The sequence below is a fragment of the Macrobrachium rosenbergii genome, chromosome 3 (genome assembly GCF_040412425.1).
Source record: "Macrobrachium rosenbergii isolate ZJJX-2024 chromosome 3, ASM4041242v1, whole genome shotgun sequence".
Lineage (NCBI taxonomy): Eukaryota > Metazoa > Arthropoda > Malacostraca > Decapoda > Palaemonidae > Macrobrachium > Macrobrachium rosenbergii.
Genome location: NC_089743.1, coordinates 79,464,971 through 79,489,380, shown reverse-complemented (window position 1 = coordinate 79,489,380; position 24,410 = coordinate 79,464,971). Strand labels below are relative to the sequence as shown.

The window sequence follows — 24,410 nt, the reverse complement described above, 5'->3', positions numbered from 1 at the left end:
CAGATAATTATATGATGATGGTAATACCACAGGGCACTTAAGAATTTGTATTTTATTGGCAGGGTATGACTAAGATACGTTTGGCTTAAGATGAACACTGAAAAAAAGCTGAAATTTCGGCGCGAATAATTTTTTAATGAGGGGGTAGGTCTGTCACAGGAGCATTTAGTCTGTTACTACTTTTTTCCGTGGCGAGAAGTGTTAGGGCTGACTGGTGGTGTGGTGGTAGAAGTTATATTATATTACATTGCTTTAAGACTGAATGAAAGTAATTCAAACACAGTCAAACCCATGTTTAATTTTTTGGAAGTACTAAACTGATTATAGGGTTTGCAGTGGGAGGAGTTTAATGACGTCACCAACAGAAAAAGGTGGTGGTTTTCTGCCCAAGCTACTGGTGACTCCCATAAAGTTACTGAAGAAAAGGTGAACAGCACTAGTAAAAAAGAAAATTTCATTTGTTTTTTCTGTGTTTATATGTCTCACAGGGTAGGGGTTTGATTTTGAGTTATAACTTTGCTTAGGTGACACAAAATTTTGTCTGATTAATGCAAAATTTTGTCTGGATTTGTTGAGCAGTTTGGATTTCTATAGCGGACAAATACAAACATTCACTTTATTATATATACATATACATAGATATACATATAATATATATATATATATATATATATATATATAGATATAGATATATATATATATATATATATATATATATATATCAGTCCTTCTTATGGCTTTAAAGTTCGGTCAGGACCTTTTTCCGTTTCTTATTTTTCTGTAATGTGGGTACAAAAGTGATAATAATCATCATATATATATATATATATATATATATAAATATATTTCTTATTCTTTCTCTGGATTTTTCCCACTTGTTGTAGGTTGATGACTCCAGCTTTTCCAACCTGTGTCGGTCAAACACATCGTCCTCTGACAACTGTTTGTCTCTCAGGTCTTCTCTAACTACATCCATCCACCTTCACTTCATTCTTCCTCTTTCTCTCCCACTAGGCACCTTCATCTGCATCACTCTCCTCCCTACACAAGTCTCATCCCTTCTCATCACATGGCCATACCACTGTGGTCTCCTTTCCTGGGCCTTCTTTGATAGTTCTACGACTTTAGTGGTTCCTCATATTCTTTAATTTTTGATCCTGTCCATTTTTACATACTTTTATTTAACTTGACTTCTGCGTCTGTCTCTGTCTATCGTCAAATCTTGTAACTCAATTTTCGACCTGTTCCCTTTGTCTGATGGACTTTAAATTTTGCATGGTTACTCAGTCCCGGTGACAATACAACCTTACATGATCAGTAGGTCAGCAGTGACCTCTAGTGACCCCACAGTGACCTCTCCCAGTATCTCAGGATTTGTAGAAACTCTTCGGATTTTTCATAACTTCGACTGGTAGAATCTATCTTCTATATAGCCCCTCCCCTCTTCCATCCCATTCCCCCTTCCATTTTCCATCCCCCTCCCCCAGAACACGATCAAGTGTTAATTTAGCTGTGTCCTCCCTTGTCCCTCTTCGCTCCCCCTCCCCTCCGCTCTTCCATCCCCTTCCCCCACCCATCCCCCCCTTCCAAAGCACACGATCAAGTGTTAATTTAGCTGTGTCCTCCCTCCCTTCCCTCTTCGCTCCCCCTCCTTCCCTTTCCATCCCCTTCCCTTCCCCTCCCCTCCCATCCTGGGCTTCCCCTCCCTCTTCCCGGAGCAGACAATCAAGTGCATTTAGCTGTGTCGTCCTCCTCCCCTTCCCTCTTCTTCCTCTCTCCTTGCCCTCCCCTCCCCTTTCCGGAGCATAACGATCAAGTGTTAATTTAGCTGTGTCCTCCTCCTCTTTCTCTTCCATCCCCCTCCCACTTCCTCCTCCATAGCAATAATGAAGTCTTAATTTAGCGTGTCCTGCCCTCCCCTTCCCTATTCCATCCCCCTCCACCCCCTCCCCCTTCCCCATCCCTTTGTGCTCCCCTACCCCATCTTCTTTCCCATCCATCCCCTTCCCATTTTCTTGCCATCTAATACCTGCCCCCTCCTTCCCCTTTCCTCTCCTTTTCCTCCCTCCTCTTCACCCTCACCTTCCATCTTCCTCCCTCTCCTCCTCCCCTCTCCTCCTCTTCCTCTTCCTTCCCCTGCCCTCCCTCTCCTTCCTTCCCCCTCCCCTCCTCCCCATTTCCCCTTCCCTCACCTTCCTACTCCCCCTCCCACTCTCTTCCTTCCCTTAACTACAATCATAAATCGGTTACAATTTGTGTCAAAACTAAAAGTATATAATAAAAATAAAAAAAATAAAATGTTAAACAAGCTTTCATTAAAATGCACTAAAAAGTAAAAAATTATTTTTTGAGACACACCAAGATTTTCTTACAATTTATCATGTCTGCAAAAACAAAAGCGTGGGCGCCAAACTTGGAAGGAAATGCCACAAGAAAAGAAACAAATTTTTTTTTATATTTCTTGTAGCAATTCTTTCTACGTTTGGGGCCCACGCTTTTATTTCTGTACACATGATTAATTGCAAGAAAATCCTGGTGTGCCTAAAAAAATCATATTTTACTTTTTAGTGCATTTTAATATAAGCATGTTTAAAATTTTTTTTATATAATATTTTTTTTACTGTAACTCCACACATCCACCTGAGCATTTTCATCTGTACCGCATCCAATTTCTTCTCTTCCACTCACTTTACCGGCCATGTTTCTCTAATGTTTCCATCCAGCCTGCACTGCGTGTGTTATTTCTACATCCAAATTTCCATCATCAGCCACTGCTGAACAAAGACACCTAAATTTTTCTACTCGGTTCAACCTTGTCCCTTCCATACTAATCTCGGAGTCTTGATCTTTATTAAAACGTAAGTATTCAGTCTTCTTCCTACTGATCTTTAATAATCTGTCTTGCAGTACCTTCCTCCACTGCTCTAGTTTTGACTCCACTACCCCTCTCTTGGTGTTGTATAACACGATGTCATCAGCAAACAACATGCACCAGAGGGATTAATCTCTTATTCTTTGCACATCCATTATCAGGTCAACAAGACACAGACTTAAAGCAGATCTCTGATGTAAACCAACTCTTGCTGGTATCCATTCAGTTAACCCAATACTGCTTCTAACCTGCGTTTTTGCTCGTTCATACCTATCTTGGACCAACCTCACATACTTCTCTGGTGTTCCCTTTATTTGCATACACCTCTAAACCTCTTGGCGTGGGACTCCACCATACGCCTTTTCCAGATCTATGAATACTATGTGCAGTCCTTTCTGCTTTTCCCGGTGTTGTCCCACCATCTGTCGGAGGGCAAATACTGCATCTGTTGTTCCTCTCCCTGGCGTGAAACCAAACTGTTCTTCACCTACAGATGTTTCTTCTCTAATTCTTTGATCCATTATTCTTTCCCAGATTTTCATGGTGTGAGACATTAGCTTTATTCCACCGAAGTATGCACAATCCTTGATGACACCCTTCTCTTTGTAGTTAGGCACAATAAAGCTTTCTTTCCATTCTTTTAGTATCTTTTCCTGAATGTATATTTTCTTTGCTAGGTCCCACAGCATGTCTATTCCTTCTTCTCCTAAGGCTCTTCCACACCTCTGCAGGAATTCTATATGGTCCTATTGCTTTACCGTTTTTCATATTCTTTAGTGCCTTCTTTACTTCCTTCTTGCTAACAGTATGTGTCATACCAAAAGGTTCTGGAATCCGTCTTCAAAAAATTTCCTACGGTTTTCTTCATTTAACAGGTGTTCATAATATTCTTTCCGCCTCTTCTTTATCTTATTCTCGTAGCATAAAACCACCCCATTCCCATCCTTAACCTGTTTTATATGGGAGTAGTCTTTGGTGTTCTTGTCCCTCGAATTTGCAATTCTGTGAAATTTTCTCTCCCGCTCAGGCGTTTCCAGCTCTTTGTACATGTCATCTAATGATCTTGCCTTTCTTGTGCAGCTGCCTTCTTTACTTGTTTCTTATGTCTTTGGTACCTCTCCTTATGCTCTTGCTGTCCATACTTTTCCCAGATCTTGTTTGCATCTCTTTTGGCTTTCACCACCTCCTTCACATCATCATTCCACCATTATATACATACATATACACACACACACACACACACACACAATATATATATATATATATATATATATATATATATATATATATATATAGAGTATATATATATATATATATATATATATAGTATATAGCATATATATATATATATATATATATATATATATATATATATATATATATATATATATATGTTACAAATGCCATGAAGGAAAAGTGAAACACCAGAGTGGTTGCTAGACCTTTGACACACTGTCCTTTACTAGCAGACTGATGAAATATATAAAATAAGGTTACAAGAAAGCTCACATAATTGACAGATGACATACAGATATCCCTGAGGATGGGAACAGATGCACTGAGTCCAACACAGTTGAAGAATTAGTGACACACAAAACAACAGTAAATCTTTGAGAGATTTTACAAAGACTTAGGGCCCAACTGGCTCTAAAGCAAGGAGGAGTCAGTGCAAAGGATTGTACAGGGGAGAGACTGACCACCAAAAAAATGACCTTGGAATGAATAAGCTGATTACATATTTATAGAAATGCAACATTTTAAATTATACTTTTCTTGGTAAACAATAAAATTTTAGCAAAATGAACATTTTCAAAAAACTATTAAACGTAAGAATATATAGAAAACATAGAATGGTAACTAATTAGTAGTAAGTCCAAGGATTTTATCTTAAGCTCATTCTTGAAATTTTACTATAATACAGGGTTTCAACTACATCATGCCAGAGGAAAGGTTACAATTACAGCTGAAGTAAGCTGTACAAGTTACAGATTCTAAAAGATTTTGCTTGAAGAGAAATCTTTCGATCTGGCAATCACTGAACTGTCAGTCCAATTGATCCTATGAGAGTTTTCACTTAAATGAATGAATATTCCATTGGATGTTTACCCAGTTTGTACAGAATACTTATGCTGCTTAATTCTCACTTCTAAATCTTTATAGAGTGATCTATATAAAAAGAAGAGCAGTCCAAGCATGGATTTTATATTTTATGTTGTTGTTTTCTTGGGTTATTTTTCATTAACATCTGTTCCTTATAATCAAGTCAATTATATGAGCTTTCTTGTAAACTTACCTTTATATTTTTCATCAGTCTGCTAATAAAGGACCATGTGTTGAATGGCCTAGCAACCACTTCATTGTTTCATTTTTTCGTATATTATGTATATATATACATATACATATATATATGTATATATATATATATATAATATATTATATACATATACATATATGTATACACATACACACATCTATAAAATATATGTATATATATATTATATATACTAAAGTTTTATTATAAGCCTCAACAAAATATTGACAAGTAGCTAGAGATTCAAACAGCTGAGCTTCTTAAATATGAACATCAAGAGGCTTTTTGCAACTGGAATGTCGAAATGAGCTTGCAATTCTAAGGAAAATATCTGAGAAATTGAGACAGTGATTAAGGACTGTATAGACATAAAGTGTGTATTTCAAACTGCTGCAAAAGAATTACTGGGCTAGGTAAACAAGACAGAAACATAAGATATCACATAAGACCTGGGATTGAAAAAGCATAAGGTAAGTGGCATAAAATTTCCAGAAACAAGATGAAGAACTCAAGGTAGAATGTCTAGGTAATGAAGTTAAACGATGAGCAAGAAGACATAAGATATTATATTTGGATAACAGGCTGATGATGTCATATCCATGTTTTCTGGGAGTAGCATAGGTGTTAGGGGAAACCCCATAATCATTACTGAAACATCCACAGGTGAAAATATAGAGAATAACACCTGCCCAAAGGAGATATTAGTCGAAACAGCATCAGGAAAAAGACAATGCTGGGTGGAAACATTTTCTTTAAATCATGAATAGAGATATGAGGAGGTGCATTATGAGTTGATTTACAGAAAACTTGAATTGTTTATGAATGAATTTGCAGTTCTTGAAATGGAATCGATAATAAAGAAACCGAATCTGCAATGACACTTTGTAAGCTAACAGGACTGTTTAGCAGAAATGAAGGGAGATAACAGCCAGATAACTGAGAACTACCAGTAAGGTAACAAACAAAGGTGACCTGGCTGGAAGTAGTAACTTAATTGACAATGCACATATTTTTGGTTGTCGTCAAAATATTCTGTATGCTTATTCTCATTATGCTTGGGATAAATTGATAGAAACCTCAGAGATGAATATGCTGGTCTTACAAATGGCAAAGAGTTGCAGGTCAATATCTGTGTTAAAGATATAGTGCAACAAGTGCATGGAATTTAAAATTCCCTTGTGATGTCTTTGTTAATTATAGGAAGGCATTTGATAACGCCCACAAACCAATTTTAATGAAAGTTTTGAATCATGTAAGGCTATGTTGATGGGGGTCTTGTTCTGTGAATTTTCAGTAAGCAGTGGGGTGCTACAAAGGAATATTAATTTACTTTTCCTCTTTGACCTTTTCATTGATTTTATAATGAAAAAAGTGGTCAGAGATGGAAGAAGAGGTTTAGATTGGAGCTTGCTTCATAGACTGCATCATATGTCTAGAGAGATGGGACTCAAATAAATCTTTAAAGAAAAACAGATGTTATAAAGCCAGACTACACACAAGGGGTTAAATAATTTTAGATGGGAAAGGATCAAGTTGGTTGATCTTTCAAATTTTTAGGTGCTGTAATATCCAATACTGTCAAGTTGGAATTCAGTGAAAGGTTAGAAAAGGATTTGGAAATAACTGACTGAATTACATACGAAGGAAATTGTACATAAATTCCCAGTATGATGTTTATATACAGATATAATCATGGCACGACAATAAATGCCTAAAGATTAGGGAAATTAATAAGAAAGGCTTTAAAAAGAATATTAGGTTAGATGAGAGGACAGTGTTTTAAATTGGAGCAATGACGAATGGCAGGTTGTATTCTAAGAGCATAGAATAGTTAAAGGCAAACTTACTTGGAAGCGAACTATGAGAAGAGAGACTGAGATAAGTGGAGATTTGTGAAGAGTAAACTACAAGAACGACATGAGTGGCAAAATCTCAAGAGACCCTTCTCTGTCATCACACAGCTTTGTGCGTTTTTGTGTGGAGGGTGGGAGGGGGAGTTTACTATCAACATTCTGGTGTTCACATCTGTCTCTGGAATTTGTTACTAAAATTTACAAACGGAGAAAGGGCGCTAAATTTTGTACACACATACACACACAACCGTACTTAAATTTTCATACTGCAAGAGTTGCACAATTTTGTTTTTCTGAAAATCAAAACTAAATTTTTCACAGCACCAACGGTAGTGTAATAAAAAAACATACATTGATTTACTGTATTTACAGAGGAGCAACCAATAAATTAAAATGAACAAACACGCGAAATCCGTAAAAACGTACAGACCAAATTTGATCCGCCAGATATAAAAATCCTTATCGATTTGACTGAAGTCAGAAGACAACCGCCCTGTCATATTCAGAACTCCGTGAAAGAGATGGTTTCAGGGGTCTGTGCCCCACGGCAACTTCTGCATCGGCCAATAAACCGCTGAGTATTATTAGGAAGGAAATAGGGAAATAAGAGAAACGTATATGCGATAAATACCGGGTGTGGAAATTGGCGAGAAGTGTAATTATGTTTTGAGGTAATTTTACAATTAATTCCCAGAAGAGCGTATTTGTGCAAAAATGAGAAAAGTAAGGAAGAATCTAATCCGGTTACAAAACGAAGAAATATGATGAAATAAAGAAAATTTATCTATGCGCCGATTAAATTTTTTTTTCCAGAACCCTGTCTACCTAACAGGAACTTATTATTATTATTATTATTATTATTATTATTATTATTATTATTAAGACATGTCTAAGGCGTGTTAAGACGGATGGCTTGAGCAACTGGAGAGAAAACGGGTCAGAATGTCAATGAGAAATAAACTGAAGAATAGGAAAGGTGCCACAGTTTCAGAAACTGTCAAAATCAAAGATTTCGGTTATTTTATAGGCTCATTAAGCTATAATTTAATCATTTCATCTGCGACTGACGAAAGTAATCTATTATAAGCTTGGCTAGCCTCGTTCCAGTGGTAATGTCACGTATAACTGTCGATTATGAAGAGGAAAATAAAAAATGTTTAGACATCGTGGAGAGAAACCGAAAATGGCCGTCATGAAATAAATATGGACAATGGACAATGGCAATTATGAAAGAGGAAAATAGAATATACCCACTTGTGAAAGGAGGAAAATAGAATATGCCAGTTATGGAAGAAGGAAAATAGAATGTGCCAGTTATGAAGAAGGAAAATAGAATATGCCAGTTATGACAGAAGGAGAATAGAATTTGTCAGTTATGAAGAAGGAAAATAGAATATGCCAGTTATGAGAGAAGGAAAATAGAATATGTCAGTTATGAGAGAAGGAAAATAGAATATGCCAGTTATGAGAGAAGGAAAATAGGAATATGCCAGTTATGAGAGAAGGAAGGAAATAAAATATGCCAGTTGAAGAAGGAAAATAGAAATCAAGCAGAAAGAAGGAAAATAGAATATGCCAGTTATGAGAGAGAAGGAAATAGAATATGTCACAGGAAAGAAGGAAAATAGATATGCCAGTTATGAAGGAAAATAGAATATGCCAGTTATGAAAGAAGGAAAATAGAATGTTGCTGAAAGTAGAAAATGAAAGAAGAAAGAAAAATAGAATATGCCAGTTATGAAAGAGGCCAAATGAAAATGTGAATTAATGGCAGAAAAAAAGAAATATGATTTACCCATAGAATTTAACAATAAGAAATGTCATTTAGAGAGTGAAAATGAAAAGCAACCTATTCTGTAAATGAAAACTGTTAATAGCAGTCATAAAGAAAAGTAGAGAACGACGGGATGCGGAAAGTATGTTTGAAAAATGGGAAAATGGAAAAGGTAGTTATGAAACCAGGAAAACAGAAAATTTCTTTAACGAAAGAAAGAAAATGGAAAATGTCAGTTAGGAGAAACTATAAAAAAGTGGACAAGTCAGTTTATTACAGGAAGAAAGTTGAAAATGTTCGAGATGAAGGGCGACAATAAAAAAATTTAAATTATGAAAGATGGAAAAAAGGAAATAAAAGTCATCACACATGAAAACAGATAATGAAAAATTTTTAAGGAAAAGAAAGTTGAAAATGTCAACTATGAATGGATAAAAACAGAAAATTTAACTTACGCAAGATGGACAAGGAAAATAAAAAAGAAAACAAAAGACATGAAAATAGAAATGAAAACTTTTAGGAAAGAAAGAAAGTTGAAAATCATAACAATGAATGGTAAAACAGAAAATATAACTATAAAAATGAACATGGAAGTTTAAAAAAAAGTCATCACTAATGAAAAAAAGAATACGGAAAGCGTCATGTAAAAAGTGGGAAAACATAAACGCAGGAAACTGGAAAAAGCCAGTTGTGAGAAAGGGGAACCGGAAGCTTCCACTTACGAGAGCGAGAAGCGAGAACCAGACACAGACTCTTATCACCCATCAACTCATGATTTCCCTCTTGAAAGAAAAAACTTATTCCAAAAAGATCTAAAACAAAGACTAAACAAACAGACATATCTCTTTGTCAAATCCATGGTAATGACTGAAAATTAAAACTTTTTCAACGCAGGCCTTCGATTCAAATAGGCTACCATCCACCCTGCCAACAACCAGCCCTAGAGTCGCCATCACCCCAGAACCCCAAACCCCATTTCATCTAAAGCACCCTCAACCCCAGTCCATTTACGGCAATCCATGAAACCCCCATATCTCCCTCCCCTCCCAACACCCCCTCCCGTCTAGACAATCCCTACCTCCCCAACCCCACCTGATGTTTGCTTTGGTTTCTTCAGTCTTGAAAGTTTGTCGATCCATTGAGGAGTAAAAATGGCGATTCATTTCCTTTGCCAATTACTTCCTTGATTGCCTTGACGTTTCCCTTCTGCATTTTTTGCTTAAAAGTTTTATCGATGACTTCGAGTCTTAAGCAACTCGAGAGAGAGAGAGAGAGAGAGAGAGAGAGAGAGAGAGAGAGAGAGAGAGAGAGAGAGAGAGAGAGACGGTCGTATATTATCATTAGTGATACGCGGTAAATTCCCGGTGAATGCCGCTACAAACACTGACATATTGCTGTACTATCTCACCCCATCCTCACGTTACTTTTGGGAAACATTTAATGAGTGTCAGCAAATACCGCACGGAAGTTATTTATTGTACGTGAGGTCTCGTATTTTTATAACTATGATAAAATCAACGCAACCTGTTCAAGGGCATTTGTCCTTCCTTTAATAGAATACCGTTCTCTGGTGTGGATGTCTGCTCCTGCCAGAGATTTATCTCTTTTAGATAGAGTGATTCGTGGTGGTAGGTTTCTGTCGTGTTTCTTAATTTTTAAAAATTGTATTTTAACAGAGAACTTTCGCTATCAAAGTTGATCGCTGAGCCTCATTTCCTGCCCAGAACGAGCCAGATTTGCTGGACAGAGCACCAACAAGCAATAAATATGCAACGCTGTCGAACCTCTCTGTTCCACAGGTCTTTTATTGATGTTGTGCAATCAGAGCATCAAAAATTCAAGCGAAGATGCAATACATATGCATTGCTACCCTAAAACAATTCACCTTTTACTCATGTGTTTCTCTTCTTTCTGTACCTCCTGGTATCTTCAGTAATTTCTTTCAAATGAACACCATATTCTTTGGAAGCTTGAATTTCAAGTCAGGCCCAAGACTTGTTCCGTTTGAATAGGGCTTATTGTCTGAATAATAATAATAATAATAATAATAATAATAATAATAATAATAATAATAATAATAATAATAATAATAATTCCACATATATCTCACTTCCAATAAAACTATAAAGGGTATTTAAATAAATCAGTATCGACGAAATATTTTACCACTGCAAAAGAAAGGAAATAAAAGTCTAAGTAAAAATATAGCTAAAAAAAATCTGAAAAAAAAAACAGACATGGCTAACTTACACAGAATGTAATACAACCCGCACGGCCAAAATAAAGTTGAAAATATAAAGTGATAAGTGAATAACACAAAATTTCCTCCGCACCCTACTCTTCTGAAAAACAGAACTTACTTCAGAACAAGGGAAAGATGACTATGGAAAGAAGAATGGTCATCCTAGAAGTAAAAATACGAAAACAGCATGCTGAACAAGAACAGGAACTTTAAAATAAAATAAAGAAATAAAAGGCAGGTGTAACACTCACCATCAAACGTCCTGTTCCACAAGTGTTTGATGATGTCCCTCCCGTTCTTCATGGAGCCTCCGTCCCTCAGCGTTGAGTTAAGGGCGGCAGCATACACGAGCACCCCCTCGAAGAACCCCGCCACGTAGGGGTTGACGCTCTCTTCGTCGTATCGGTAACCGAATTCATTCTCTGCGATCTGCTTCACCTGTCACACCAAGAGAGTTGTGTTAGTAAAACTGGATGCTGAAAGCGATGTTGTTGTTACTGCCTAAATGATATGCTACGACGAAATGTCTACTAATTATCATCATTACTGTTATTAGTTGCTGCTGTTTTTGTTAAAGACTTCACTGGAACTGTATATCATTAGCGTCACTGTTGCTTCATTACCGTAACTGCTGTGTGGGCATTATGGTGGATGTATGCCTTAAATTATGCAGTGCTTGCCTATGGAGTGGAATATAAAAATTTAAACCAAAGGCCAAACTCTGGGACTTAAGTGCCATTCAGCGCTGCAAGTGAAATTAAGATTAAAAAAAAGCTTTTAAAGGTGTAACACGGGGAAAACCTGACAGTTGCACTACGAAACTATTCATAGGAAAAGGTGGAAAGAAAAATACGATAAAGAGAATATGAAGGGAGGTACAGTAAAACGAACGAAAGGGGCTGCAGCTAGGGGCCGAATTATCAACACCATCATTATGAACACTACCATTACAAGGTATTATAATTCATAAGACAAGTAATATTATAATCATAATAATCACCATTATCCTTAGCATAAACAGCAGCAGTTATAGTGCTGGTAGCAGCGGGAAGAGGCGAGGAGGACTAAAAATAGAAGTCTCTGGCAAACATACGAGTATATACATTCATTAATCCATTAATCTGAGCTAAGTAATGGCTGCCTCGTTCCATCCAGATAACTCTTATGAGAAGAAAAATTGAAGCGGTAATGCAAAACTGTCGGAAAAGAGAGAGAGAGAATGAGAGCAAACATTTTAGATTTAAACAGGAGCTCTCGAATGATTGAGTAAATTAACCCAGTCCGTGAAATTACCTCAAATTTTAATTTTATATCATCTCCATGAAATGTTTCCCTACCTCTTTTGTGGATATTTAGAGAAAGTTAATTCAATGTCTCAATAAGAATACAGTTGAAGCAGTCTAGAAAATGATTTCATTCTACACTGGTCTATCTGATAATTTGATAATCAAAACTGTTTTTACAAAAATCGAAGATGAACGTAACTCATTGATGGTCTGCTTATCAAAACTGTGCAAACATCTTTGCCACTGCCAGTTGAGTGTCGTGGTTAAACGTTGACAACAATAACAATCTTCACTGATCGAAAAGTCTTAGCATCATAGTCTTCATATTTTCAAACCCAGTTATCAGTTCATATAGCTATAGCAGTAAAAGAAATTACTAAATTTCCATCGGCCTATCAAGAAGTTTTAAAATGCGAAAATAACAATAATGAAAATACGACACCATAAATGAGACCTGCATCCATCTGAAGTGTCCTATTTTCCAAACCCACAAGCAGATAGATCCATCATTTGAGGCCTTCTTACCCAACTAAAACATAGTTGGCCTTATTGCAATGGTGAAAAAATGCGGACACGGCGAAGATAAAGGACGGGTCGACGGCCATTAAAGCTATCACATAGTTCGACATTAAATATGAGCATAAAACGATGATGGTGCCACCAAAATTAGTTCTAAATTAACATTTTGCTTTTCAAACAGGAGCCAATTTAACTTTGACGTATTGCCATCTTAACGCATTTCTGTAAATAAGAAAAATCCACAAATCTTAGATGGTCATAGAATTAAAATGTATCAGTCCCAAGTAGCGCGTTTATTTCAACTGAGGTCACTCCTTTGAGATAACAGCTACCAAATACTTCCCGATGTAATAACAGTAACTATATTATTTCCCCCTCCAAATTTTTGACACCTTCTTAAGAGAACCACCTTTGGTCTTAGCTGAAATAAAATCGCTGGCATAAACACAAAAATCATACAGTGAAGACCTAAATTCGGGTTTTTGGTTGTTAAATGAGTTTGTTTTCATGAATGCTTTAATTATTCTGGTCTCTGTCCCTTAAGAGAAAAATGCTTGCTGAACGTGACACAAATCATGGATCCAATTTTAATTCTCATCTTAATATCACATGTAAAGTAACTATGACTTATGCTTCATTAAAAATCATAAGTTCTATAATATTCCATTTTGTTCGTAAAGAGGTAAAATTCATGGTAAAATGAAGATCCAATAAATACAGAGGTGATTTTTGCTGAATGTGATATGACAACGGCATACTAATTTGCATGTTCTGCAGAATAAGGAATGCGGAAACAAAGCCCGATGACTGAGAAGAGAAGTCATAGCAAAGATACCAGTGGAAGGTCTCCTGACTGTGGTAACTATAAAGGTTTCCATTTACGTTGGTAGTCATTAAAATAGTATGCCCATCCTAAATAGCCTAGAGAGAGAAACTGTTAAAAGGTTTCAGTATAAACAGTCTGGCTTTGGAAAAGGCAGGAATTGTACAAACAGTATTAAAAGATATTGTGCAGCAATGTGTGGAATTTCAAAATCCCATTCTGGTGGCTTTTGTTCATTACGAGAAGGCATTTGGCAGTGTCCACAGACCAATTCATAAAACTAGAAAGAAAACAGCCTCTGTATAAAGGATTCTGCTTGTATTAACTATGATAGAAGGCACCCTTCAATATTATATATGACATGCAAAACATCTAGGGAAGCCATATATCTTTATCATTTAATGAAAAGTATACGTCACTTCTATTTCTGATGAAACTGATGAAAATTATTAACGAACGAAGCAGATGTAACGCTGATGGAATCTTGTCAAAAGAACTTGTATTAAATAGCGGTGTGATACAGGGAAATGTTATTTCACCTTTCTGTTTGCCCTGTTCATGGATTCTATGAAGAAACACCGTAAATTATTTGCAATGGCTGAAAAAGATGCTTCATTCGTCTACGAAAAAAGGACTTCAACAATACATCGAAGAACAACAGAAATATTCACAGGGTACAGACAAAGGGATGAAATTGCACTAATTGGAGCAAGAATGACTGAGACTGAGTCTTTCTAACATTTAGGAAATGATGTCAAGTTCAGTGTCTTTTGGGTTGGAATTTTGTCACAGAATCAACAAAGGAAATAAAAAATGAACCAAGTGCGAAAATCGAACAGACTGAAACTGCATATGAAAATGCTATTTTAGTGTAGTCCGATCTTTATACCTACTGTATATAGACATGACTCATGGTGTCACAGTGAAACTAATTAACTATATATATATATATATATATATATATATATATATATATATATATATATATATATATATATAGATATATATATATATATATATATATATATATATATATATATATATATATATATATATATATATATATATATATATATAGTCTATATATACTGTATATATATAAATAATATAATTTATATATATAGATACAGATTATTATTATATATTATATAGATATATAGATATAGATACAGATGTATATATATAACATATATATATATAAATAAATATATATATATTTATTTATTTATATATATATTATTTATATATACATACATCTGTATTTTTGTTATCTATATATATTATATCTATATATATAAAATTATATTATTTATATATATATTTATATATATATATATATATATATATATATATATATATATATCTGTATATGTATATATATATATATATATATATATATATATATATATATATATATATATATATAAATATAAAATCTCCATTTGGGAATGTAAAGCTTTTAAGAGAGTTATCATGAGTCAGATGGCAAGATAGAGGGTTTTCATTACGAATATGAGATGTCATGAAGGAGAGATAGAGATGGCTTGGAGATGTCCTTTGCACCATTACAATTAAAACAGTACGTGATCGTACCAGTAGGGCTGTTGTGAAGGAACCAGACCTACTTGGATAACAGCAATGGAACAAAAGGCTAGAAATGAGTGGATACTTGTGGAAGACAAGGCACAGTAAGATTTGAGGAGTTCACAGAGGCCCTCTGCAACGTCGTGTGATAGTGGCCGTCCGCTTAAAAAAAAAAAAAAAAAAAAAGATGGGAGGTGAGCAAAAGCAGGACGTTTGTGTGTGTTTATGTATGTGTATATATATGTGTGTACATATATATGTATGTATATATACATATATGAATAACATATATACATATATATATATATATATATATATATATATATATATATATATATATATAGAGGTATAATCCACTAAATCTGCAACGGTGAAGGTTCTTTTAAGCTGAACCTTGAATTAACCGTTAGAAGTAGTTACACAACTGTTGAAAGCCACAAGCAAGGTGGAGAAGAGGTGTAAGAAAGTATTCTTTTATGATACGTACTGAAATGTTACTTGTACATATAAAACAGAAGGAAGGGATGACAGAGAGAGAGAGAGAGAGAGAGAGAGAGAGAGAGAGAGAGAGAGAGAGAGAGAGAGAGAGAGAGAGAGAGAGAGGAAGGAACATTTCAGAGTGAAACACCCATCACAACCTCATATTCTCGCAACGTTATCGGGAGCAAATTATCAAGGCAGCAGCATTTAGGAACGAAATATTACTACGAAGTACCAACGTGGTCGCAATAATTAACATTCTAAAATTAGCAACAATAGGCGTAGTCTGATAAAGACATCATGAAATGAAGCGCATAACTTGAGTAATGTCCTCAACACCGTGGACGGTCGATATTGCTCAGGCCGGCGTGGACACTGATACAAACAAATGTTTCCAGTAATTGAGAAATTCCACAGTAACATAAATATGTAGACATGTGCATATACATAACATACATACACACATACTGTATATATATACACATGTATACCGTATGTATATATACATACATATACAGTATATATATACACATATGTATGCATATACATACATTATACAATATACAGTATCTGTATGTATATATATATATATATATATATATATATATATATATATATATATATATATATATATATATATATATATATAACCATGAAGCATTCCAAATGCTCATAAATATACAAAATACTGTGGTTAACAATCACAGAATTCAAAATTCACCTCACTTACAACCAGATACCTGACCTTTCATAACAAAAAAATACGACTGAGTACTCTTAAAGGCAACAGTGATCCCTTAAAAGAATTATCAACAACGTGAGGTATCATTATTACTAAAGTGTACCAAAAGGGCATCACTCTAATTAAGCACTGTAAAACTGTAAATCCTTCTCCTCGATTCGAGTCACTTCAACACAAAACTGAGGGAACAAATATATATCTCTGGTTCATTTACAATAACTAATCAACCCTACCACTGGTGGTCAATAAATGAAACACTACTGTAATAGATCAAAATTCACTATAATTTTGGAATTTAATTACTATTATTTGGAAACAATCTTAATTAATCCTTGAATCTATATATATAAAAATGGATGTATGTACGTATGCGTGTGTGGTGTATGTTCCAGCATAACTCTGAAATGCAATGAGCAATTTCAACCAAACTTCGTATACATAAGACTTACTATCTGGGAAAGAATACTGTGGGGGTTAAGACATTACTAGCACCAAAGGCACGAAAGGGCACCAATGGGGGTGGGAGTGGGAAGGGAATCACTGAGATGGGGCGGGTTCTGCCCGTAGACTTGGTAACTAAATAAATTCTAAGAATTTATCATACCTCAATTCGGTATAAATATGGCTTACTATCTGGAAGAGAATACTGTAGGGATATGACATCACTGGCACAAAAGGTGGGGTGGGAATGGGGTGACGTAAAAATAACCAATCCATAGTTTTCGAGGTCGGTTAGATGAATGGTGACACTCCCGAAGCCCTTCAAGTCCAAGTTCAGGCCGACAGGAAAGGGGTGAGAAGGGGTGAAAAATAAAATGTAAAAAAATGATAGATATTAGTGTCTAATCCAAAGCTTTCGAGACCGCTGAGATGAATAGTAACACTCCCGATGCCCTTAAGTCCAAGTTCAGCCCTGATAGAACGGGTGGGTGAGAAGGGGTAAAATAGTTGATAAGGGTTTAGCACTGGGCACCACAGTCCATGAATAAGATTCTAAGCCCTCTCACAGTTGCAAAAGTTACTACTTCGATTTGTATAAGGTAATAATTATAAAAAAATGAATAACGATGACACGAAACTTGCAACAGAGAGGCTAAAGAGATGACTTTGGAACACACCAGTCACAAAAACACTTCACTCAGTTTACAGGAAAGAATAAAAAGAATGACGGAAGCTATCATATAAGACATATATGATATGGAAAAAATGCTCGAGTGTGATGGTGGAAAAGGGTAAACTGAAAGGGGGAGAGAGGGAATAAGACATACATTGTATCTATGAAGTAAGTGTTTCAAGGGAGGTCAATTTTTGCGAAAAAAGACAAAAGGGCGATTGGAAGGGGAAGTGAAGAGGGTTACAGGCAGGTGTGTGCTGGAATAGACAGTAAAGTCCTCAAAGTTCCTGGCTGCATAAGAGGCAAAATGCAATTATTTATTTAAGGACGAATTTGAGTACTTGTCTCCCCTACATATCTTTTTTGTGCTGATGTCCGTCCCTCGATTTAGGATGTCTACTTTATAGAACTAATCTACATTTATCTTTTTGACATAACTGGTCAAAGTAGTGGTCTTCCTTTCATAACAAATGTAAATCACTGTAAGAATATAGGAAGATATCCCTCAAGAAAATATAATAACACGTGCTGCTCTCATCTTACACAAACGTCAGGGTACACACACTGGTGAGGTGCACCGACGTCATATTAACCAGTACAAACAAGTCTTTCATTTCCTCTGTGAGCGCAGGGAGGATAAGGAGTTCCTTATACGGGAAGTGCTTACAGTGCGAAAATGACATTCATTACGTACAAGCCAAAATGCATTATTAGCCAGCTTCAAGTTTAAAATATTAACAAACTTATGAGACTGAATTTCCTGAGAAAACTGTAAAAAAGAGACAAATAGACTAACTAGAAGTTTGATGAGGTCCAATGTACCGTACCATTAAAGTTTGTACCGATTGCATACAGGAAGGTGATCTTATGAAGAGTACAATTTTCTACATACGGCTTAATGAGATAAGTGTATACACACATACATGATGTATGTATATATATATATATATATATATATATATATATATATATATATTTATCATACATAATATATGTAAGTGTATATGTGTGTGTATATATATATATATATATATATATATATATATATATATATATATATATATATATATATATATATATATATATATATGAAATTTTTTGGGAATTCTGTTAAACAAAGAGCAAGTTTATAAAGACAGAAGAAAGAAAGTCACAATATATAAGCTCTTTCTCTTTCTTTTAATACCTTAACTACATCCTCAGAAAAGACGAAACCTCGAGGTGATCATTATGTCTCCATCTCAAACAGGAGACTCTACGAGGTATGGTTGTCACTGGTGATGACAGAAAAAAGCCTGAGGCTCTCTCTCTCTCTCTCTCTCTCTCTATAAATATTAATGGATTTTCCTACAAGGGTCTTGCTGTTAACGAATGATATTTTAGAGAATTGCTATCTTCAAGACCTACATGTACACACACACACACACATGCATACATACACAATTAATATATATATATATATATATATATATATATATATATATATATATATATATATATATATATATATATATATATATATATATATATATATATAGCTGACCAACACGGTGCTGCCTGGAAAACTCTGAATGAAAACTGATAAACTCACTCACTCTCTCTCTCATACTCTTTCCTTCTTTCTCCTCCCAACCCCACCTCTACTATTTCTTTCATTTCCTCTCCCTTTCCTGTTAAGATAGTTGCTTTAATTACATTACCCAGCATTTTTAACGTTTTATATTCCACCCCTTCCCATCGGTGCTAAACTTAGACTTCAAGGGCCTCAGGAGTGTCACTAGTCATCTTAGCGACCTCGAAAACTATGGATTAGATACTAATATCTGTCATTCTCACCCACCTTCCTATCAGGGCTGATAATTGGACTTAAAGGGCATTGGAAGTGTCGCTATTCATCCCAGCAACTTCAAAAACTATGGATTAGACACTAATATCTGTCGTTTTCGGTTATTTTTATATGTCACCCCCTTCCCACCCCCCTTTCCTATCGGGGCTGAACTTGGACTTAAAGGGGATCAGGATTGTCACCATTCATCTCAGTGACCTCGAAAACTATGGGTTAAACACTCATATCTGTCGTTTTCTGTTATATTTACATGTCACCCCCTTCCCACCCCACTCCCTTTGGTGCCAGTGATTTCTTACCTCCATAGAATTCTTTTCCAGACAGTAAGTCATATGTATACTAAAGTTTAGTTGAAATTGCTTGCATTTCAGAGTTCTGCTGAACATACATACATCCATTGATATATATCATTGATATATATATATATATATATATATATATATATATATATATTATATAATATATATATATATATATATATATATATATATATATATATATTTATATATATATATATATATATATATATATATATATATATATATATATATATATATATATTACAGCAGTTTCTTGTAACTGAAGATGTCTTCATACAATAACGATACAAGTTACTGTTATTCTTTGACAAATCAACTATGAATAACGCAAGATAAAAAAAATTCACTGCATCAGGATTTTTTTGTATCTACAAAGACTGTTCATCAACATAGTGTCGACCCCCTTACACACTGTGCCACTCATCTAAATTTTGCACCCAATCTACAATTCCTGGATACTAAAGACCATCCGTTCTAACACTTTTTTTATTCTGCTCTCTGAAAAATTCGGAATTAACTACTTTTTTTAACGAACCTATTATCTACTTTCCCTCAAACTGACCAGATTTCAGATCACTGATCAATCTTTTCACCTACTCTAACCTTCTACCCACTACGATTTTTATTGACTTTTCCAACTTTTTGTATCCTCCTTACTCCACATGTAATAAGGAAATCGTTCACCTCAACAACTTCAAAACTTTTTTATCTTTTATTTCACTTCTACCATCAACACTGTGGTTAAGTAGAAGAAAATTCATTCCAAAATCCCTTCACACATTCCAACTCCAGCATCCACAAGCTTCACTTTTTTCCGCTCATAAAACTTTAGCACAGCTCCTTATACTTCCTTCGCTTGCTTCATGCATTCCGTGATTCACCTCTTGTATCATCCTACCGTTTTCAAGTAAACTTATTCTAATATCTTTTCGCTTACAAGAAATCATGTTTGCATATACAAATTACTCCATTCGCAAAAATATCAAGTAGCAATCGATGCGATGCATCATTATTTCTGACAATGTTACACCAAATCAGTCACTTTCACATCAACATATTCTAAATCACGCTCAACTTTTATCTTATAAGGTTCGAATTGAAATCAACAGATTACCTCATGCATCATGGATGCTCCCTGCGTGACACCTCAATCAATCCTAAAATAAACATTTTCTAGACCGACGTTTGCCTCATAAACACTTTCTATGATTCTCAAACTTCTCGCAGAAAAATACTTTTCAGATAACAAAACCTCTTCTGCCTCTAAACTCAGCCTACTCTTTTATTAATCCTTATGCTCTCTTAGTTTCTCAACCAAAACATTTTGGTCACCTATATTAGTTTTCTTCCAAACAAAATGGACAGCTATTTCTTTAACTTATTTCTATGGGACCTTTCCATCGTCTAGACACACCATATATACCCCTAGCCAGCCATTCAATCACACACTGACCACTAGAATTCATTATATCTCTGACAATTAAATAAAATGGCTCCTTCCTATTTTAAATCACTGATTCGCTCTCCTTTTTATTCTAATATTCCCGGCTAACCCACTGGTGGTTAGCGTTGCAGATTTCCAACCTGGAGATAAGGCATATTAAAGGATCAAATTACGTATTAGCTGATCACCTTTTGAAAAAAATAGTCTTGGATGCAGGATGCAGGACTCAGTGTGGTTGTCAACTCACATCTAGACTTCATGGTGGGAGTGTCATGTACATATGGATTTTCCTACCTTTATTAAACAATTGAAGTATCTGCTATGCAGGTCACAGTACTTTAATTTTTTACTTTATGTATGGGTAGCAACATCTACTAATCATGAGAAGGCGTTCTGTTTTCTATATTCTATGCTGCTGCACTATTTTACATATTCCCTATCATACATACAACGTAAATATGCAACTGAAAACTGCAGTTCACAAAATTGAGGGTAATGAAACTGTAAGTTATGTATTTTAATTTAGCGGGTTGTGATGGCATTCCATGACTGATTACTTTACATTTGTCATTGTCTCTTTGGTTAATATGTTTTGATGTTCTTTCTATTGCATATTAAAATAAAAAAAATTCGAAATTACCCTCGTTACTGAATACTTGCATGTGTGTGCGGCTGGTTAATAGTTTATGATTCTCGAGACTGACAACTAAGCTGTTAGAGAAATTATCTTCTTGTATGTTTTTGTTTTTACAATATGACTTGAGCTGTCTCAAGTATTTACCATAACCTCTATTTTGAGCTGATTTTGTTCAACTTCCACAAGAGAACTATTATTCTTATTATACAGTAATCTCTATCTATACCGATTTTCGTACATGTTGTAATATTTTAGGCAAGAAACTTAATAAAAGGAATCTAAATATTCGTTACACACAAACACACACACGATATATATATATATATATATATATATATATATATATATATATATATATATATATATATATATATGTATGTATGTATGTATGTATGTATGTATGTATGTATATACTTCTCTAAATATTCGTAAACACACAAACACACACGACAGATATATATATGTATGTATGTGTATATGTATGTATGTATGTATGTATGTGTGTGTGTGTGTGTATGTATGTATGTATATACGTCTGTCTCCTGAAGTTGTTCCACTTTCATGCTCCACATAAAAGATTCAAGATTCATGGTTTAACCTCTGAATCGTAAATTAGTCCCCTGCGCCCAAAACTTTCAAAACATGATCTGCTTCATGAACCTACATAGAAACCCCACCAGCAGCACCCAGAACCTCATACAATCACTGCAATATCCACCTCTGCTTTCGGATATAAGGAAATTTCCTTTCCAAAATCTCTTCCATTTCATCAGTTCCCCTTCTCCTCGACCCTAACACTTTCGATTAATAAGCTATTTTCACTAATCTGTAGATCATTCTTTCCACAATGACCGAAGTATCACATAACATTCTGAACCATCCATTCGCCAACACTGAGGTTTTTACTATTTCTGAATATCTCGACAGATATTACCCTTTCAGTTCTTACAATGTCGTGCATAGTACAAAAACATTTCATCCCAAGATTTTCATACACCTCAACATTGGCTTCCAAACACAAGAATTCTTTTTCAACCCTTTGGTAGGCAGACTGCAATCTGATTTGCTTCTCGTGCTTTTTATAGGTCCGCGTATGCCCCATTCTCAGTCTTGCCTAAATCCACATCGTCCATTCGCTATCAGTGCATCAGTCACCTGGCTAATTTTCACAATCAAAATGCCCTTGAGACAGAACTGCTCCATGGAGAAGCAGCGACAGAGTACGCATAATGAATATGAAGCTTCCAACGGTATACTAGTAACGGTATTTCTCTTTAATTCCTGACGTTTATTCTATCACCTTTACCCCTAATGTCATCCAGGTATACACTCGCCGGCCAGAAACTCAGTCACTTTTTCACCAACAAACCACAGTATATTACTTTTCATCACATTTTCACCAACAAACCAAAGCAAATTACTTTTAATCACATTTTCACCAACAATCCACATCACATTACTTTTAATAATATTTTCACCAACAAACCACAGCATATTACTTTTCATCACATTTTCACTAACAAACCACAGCATGTTGCTTTTAAACACATTTTCACCAACAAACAACATATTACTGTTAATCACATTTTCACCAACAAACCACAGCATATTACTTTTAATCACATTTTCACCAAAGAAAACTACAGCATATTACTTGTAATCACATTTTCACAAACAGACCACAGCATATTACATTTAATCACATTTTCACCAACTACACCACAGCATATTACTTTTAATCACATTTTCACCAACAAACCACAACATGTTACTTTCAATTACATTTTCACCAACAAACCACAATATATTTTTAATAACATTTTCACCAACAAACTACAGCACATTACTTTTACATTTTCACCATCAAACCACAGCATATTACCTTTAGTCACATTTTCACCAACAACCCACAGTATATTACTTTTAATCACATTTTCACCAACAAACCACAACATATTTTTAATAACATTTTCACCAACAAACTACAGCACTACTTTTAATCACATTTTCACCATCAAAACACAGCATATTACCTTTAGTCACATTTTCACCAACAACCCACAGTATATTACTTTTAATCACATTTTCACCAAGAAACCGCAGCATATTGCTTTTAACCACATTTTCATCAACAAACTACAGCATATTACTTTTAATCACATTTTCACCAACAAACCACAGCATATTAATTTTAATCACATTTTCACCAACAAACTACTGTATATTACTTTTAATCACGTTTTCACCAACAAACCACAGCATATTACTTTTAATAACATTTTCACCAACAAACTACAGCATATTACTTTTAATAACATTTTCACCAACAAACCACAGCATATTACTTTTAATCACATTTTCACCAACAAACTACTGTATATTACTTTTAATCACGTTTTCACCAACAAACCACAGCATATTACTTTAATAACATTTTCACCAACAAACTACAGCATATTACTTTTTAATAACATTTTCACCCAACAAAACCACAGCATATTAATTTTAATCACATTTTCCCAACAAACTACTGTATATTACTTTTAATCACGTTTTCACCAAC

At 34.9% G+C, this 24,410-nt stretch overlaps 1 protein-coding gene across 1 annotated transcript in view; it reads right to left on the bottom strand.

Moving 5' to 3' along the window:
• LOC136851610 (atrial natriuretic peptide receptor 1-like) overlaps positions 1 to 24,410 on the bottom strand; it is a 524,376-nt gene that overhangs the window by 407,117 nt on the left and 92,849 nt on the right. Inside the window, exon 4 of the mRNA XM_067125948.1 lies at positions 11,304 to 11,490. Coding sequence (XP_066982049.1) covers positions 11,304 to 11,490 — 187 coding nt within the window. The remainder of the gene's footprint in view (positions 1 to 11,303; positions 11,491 to 24,410) is intronic.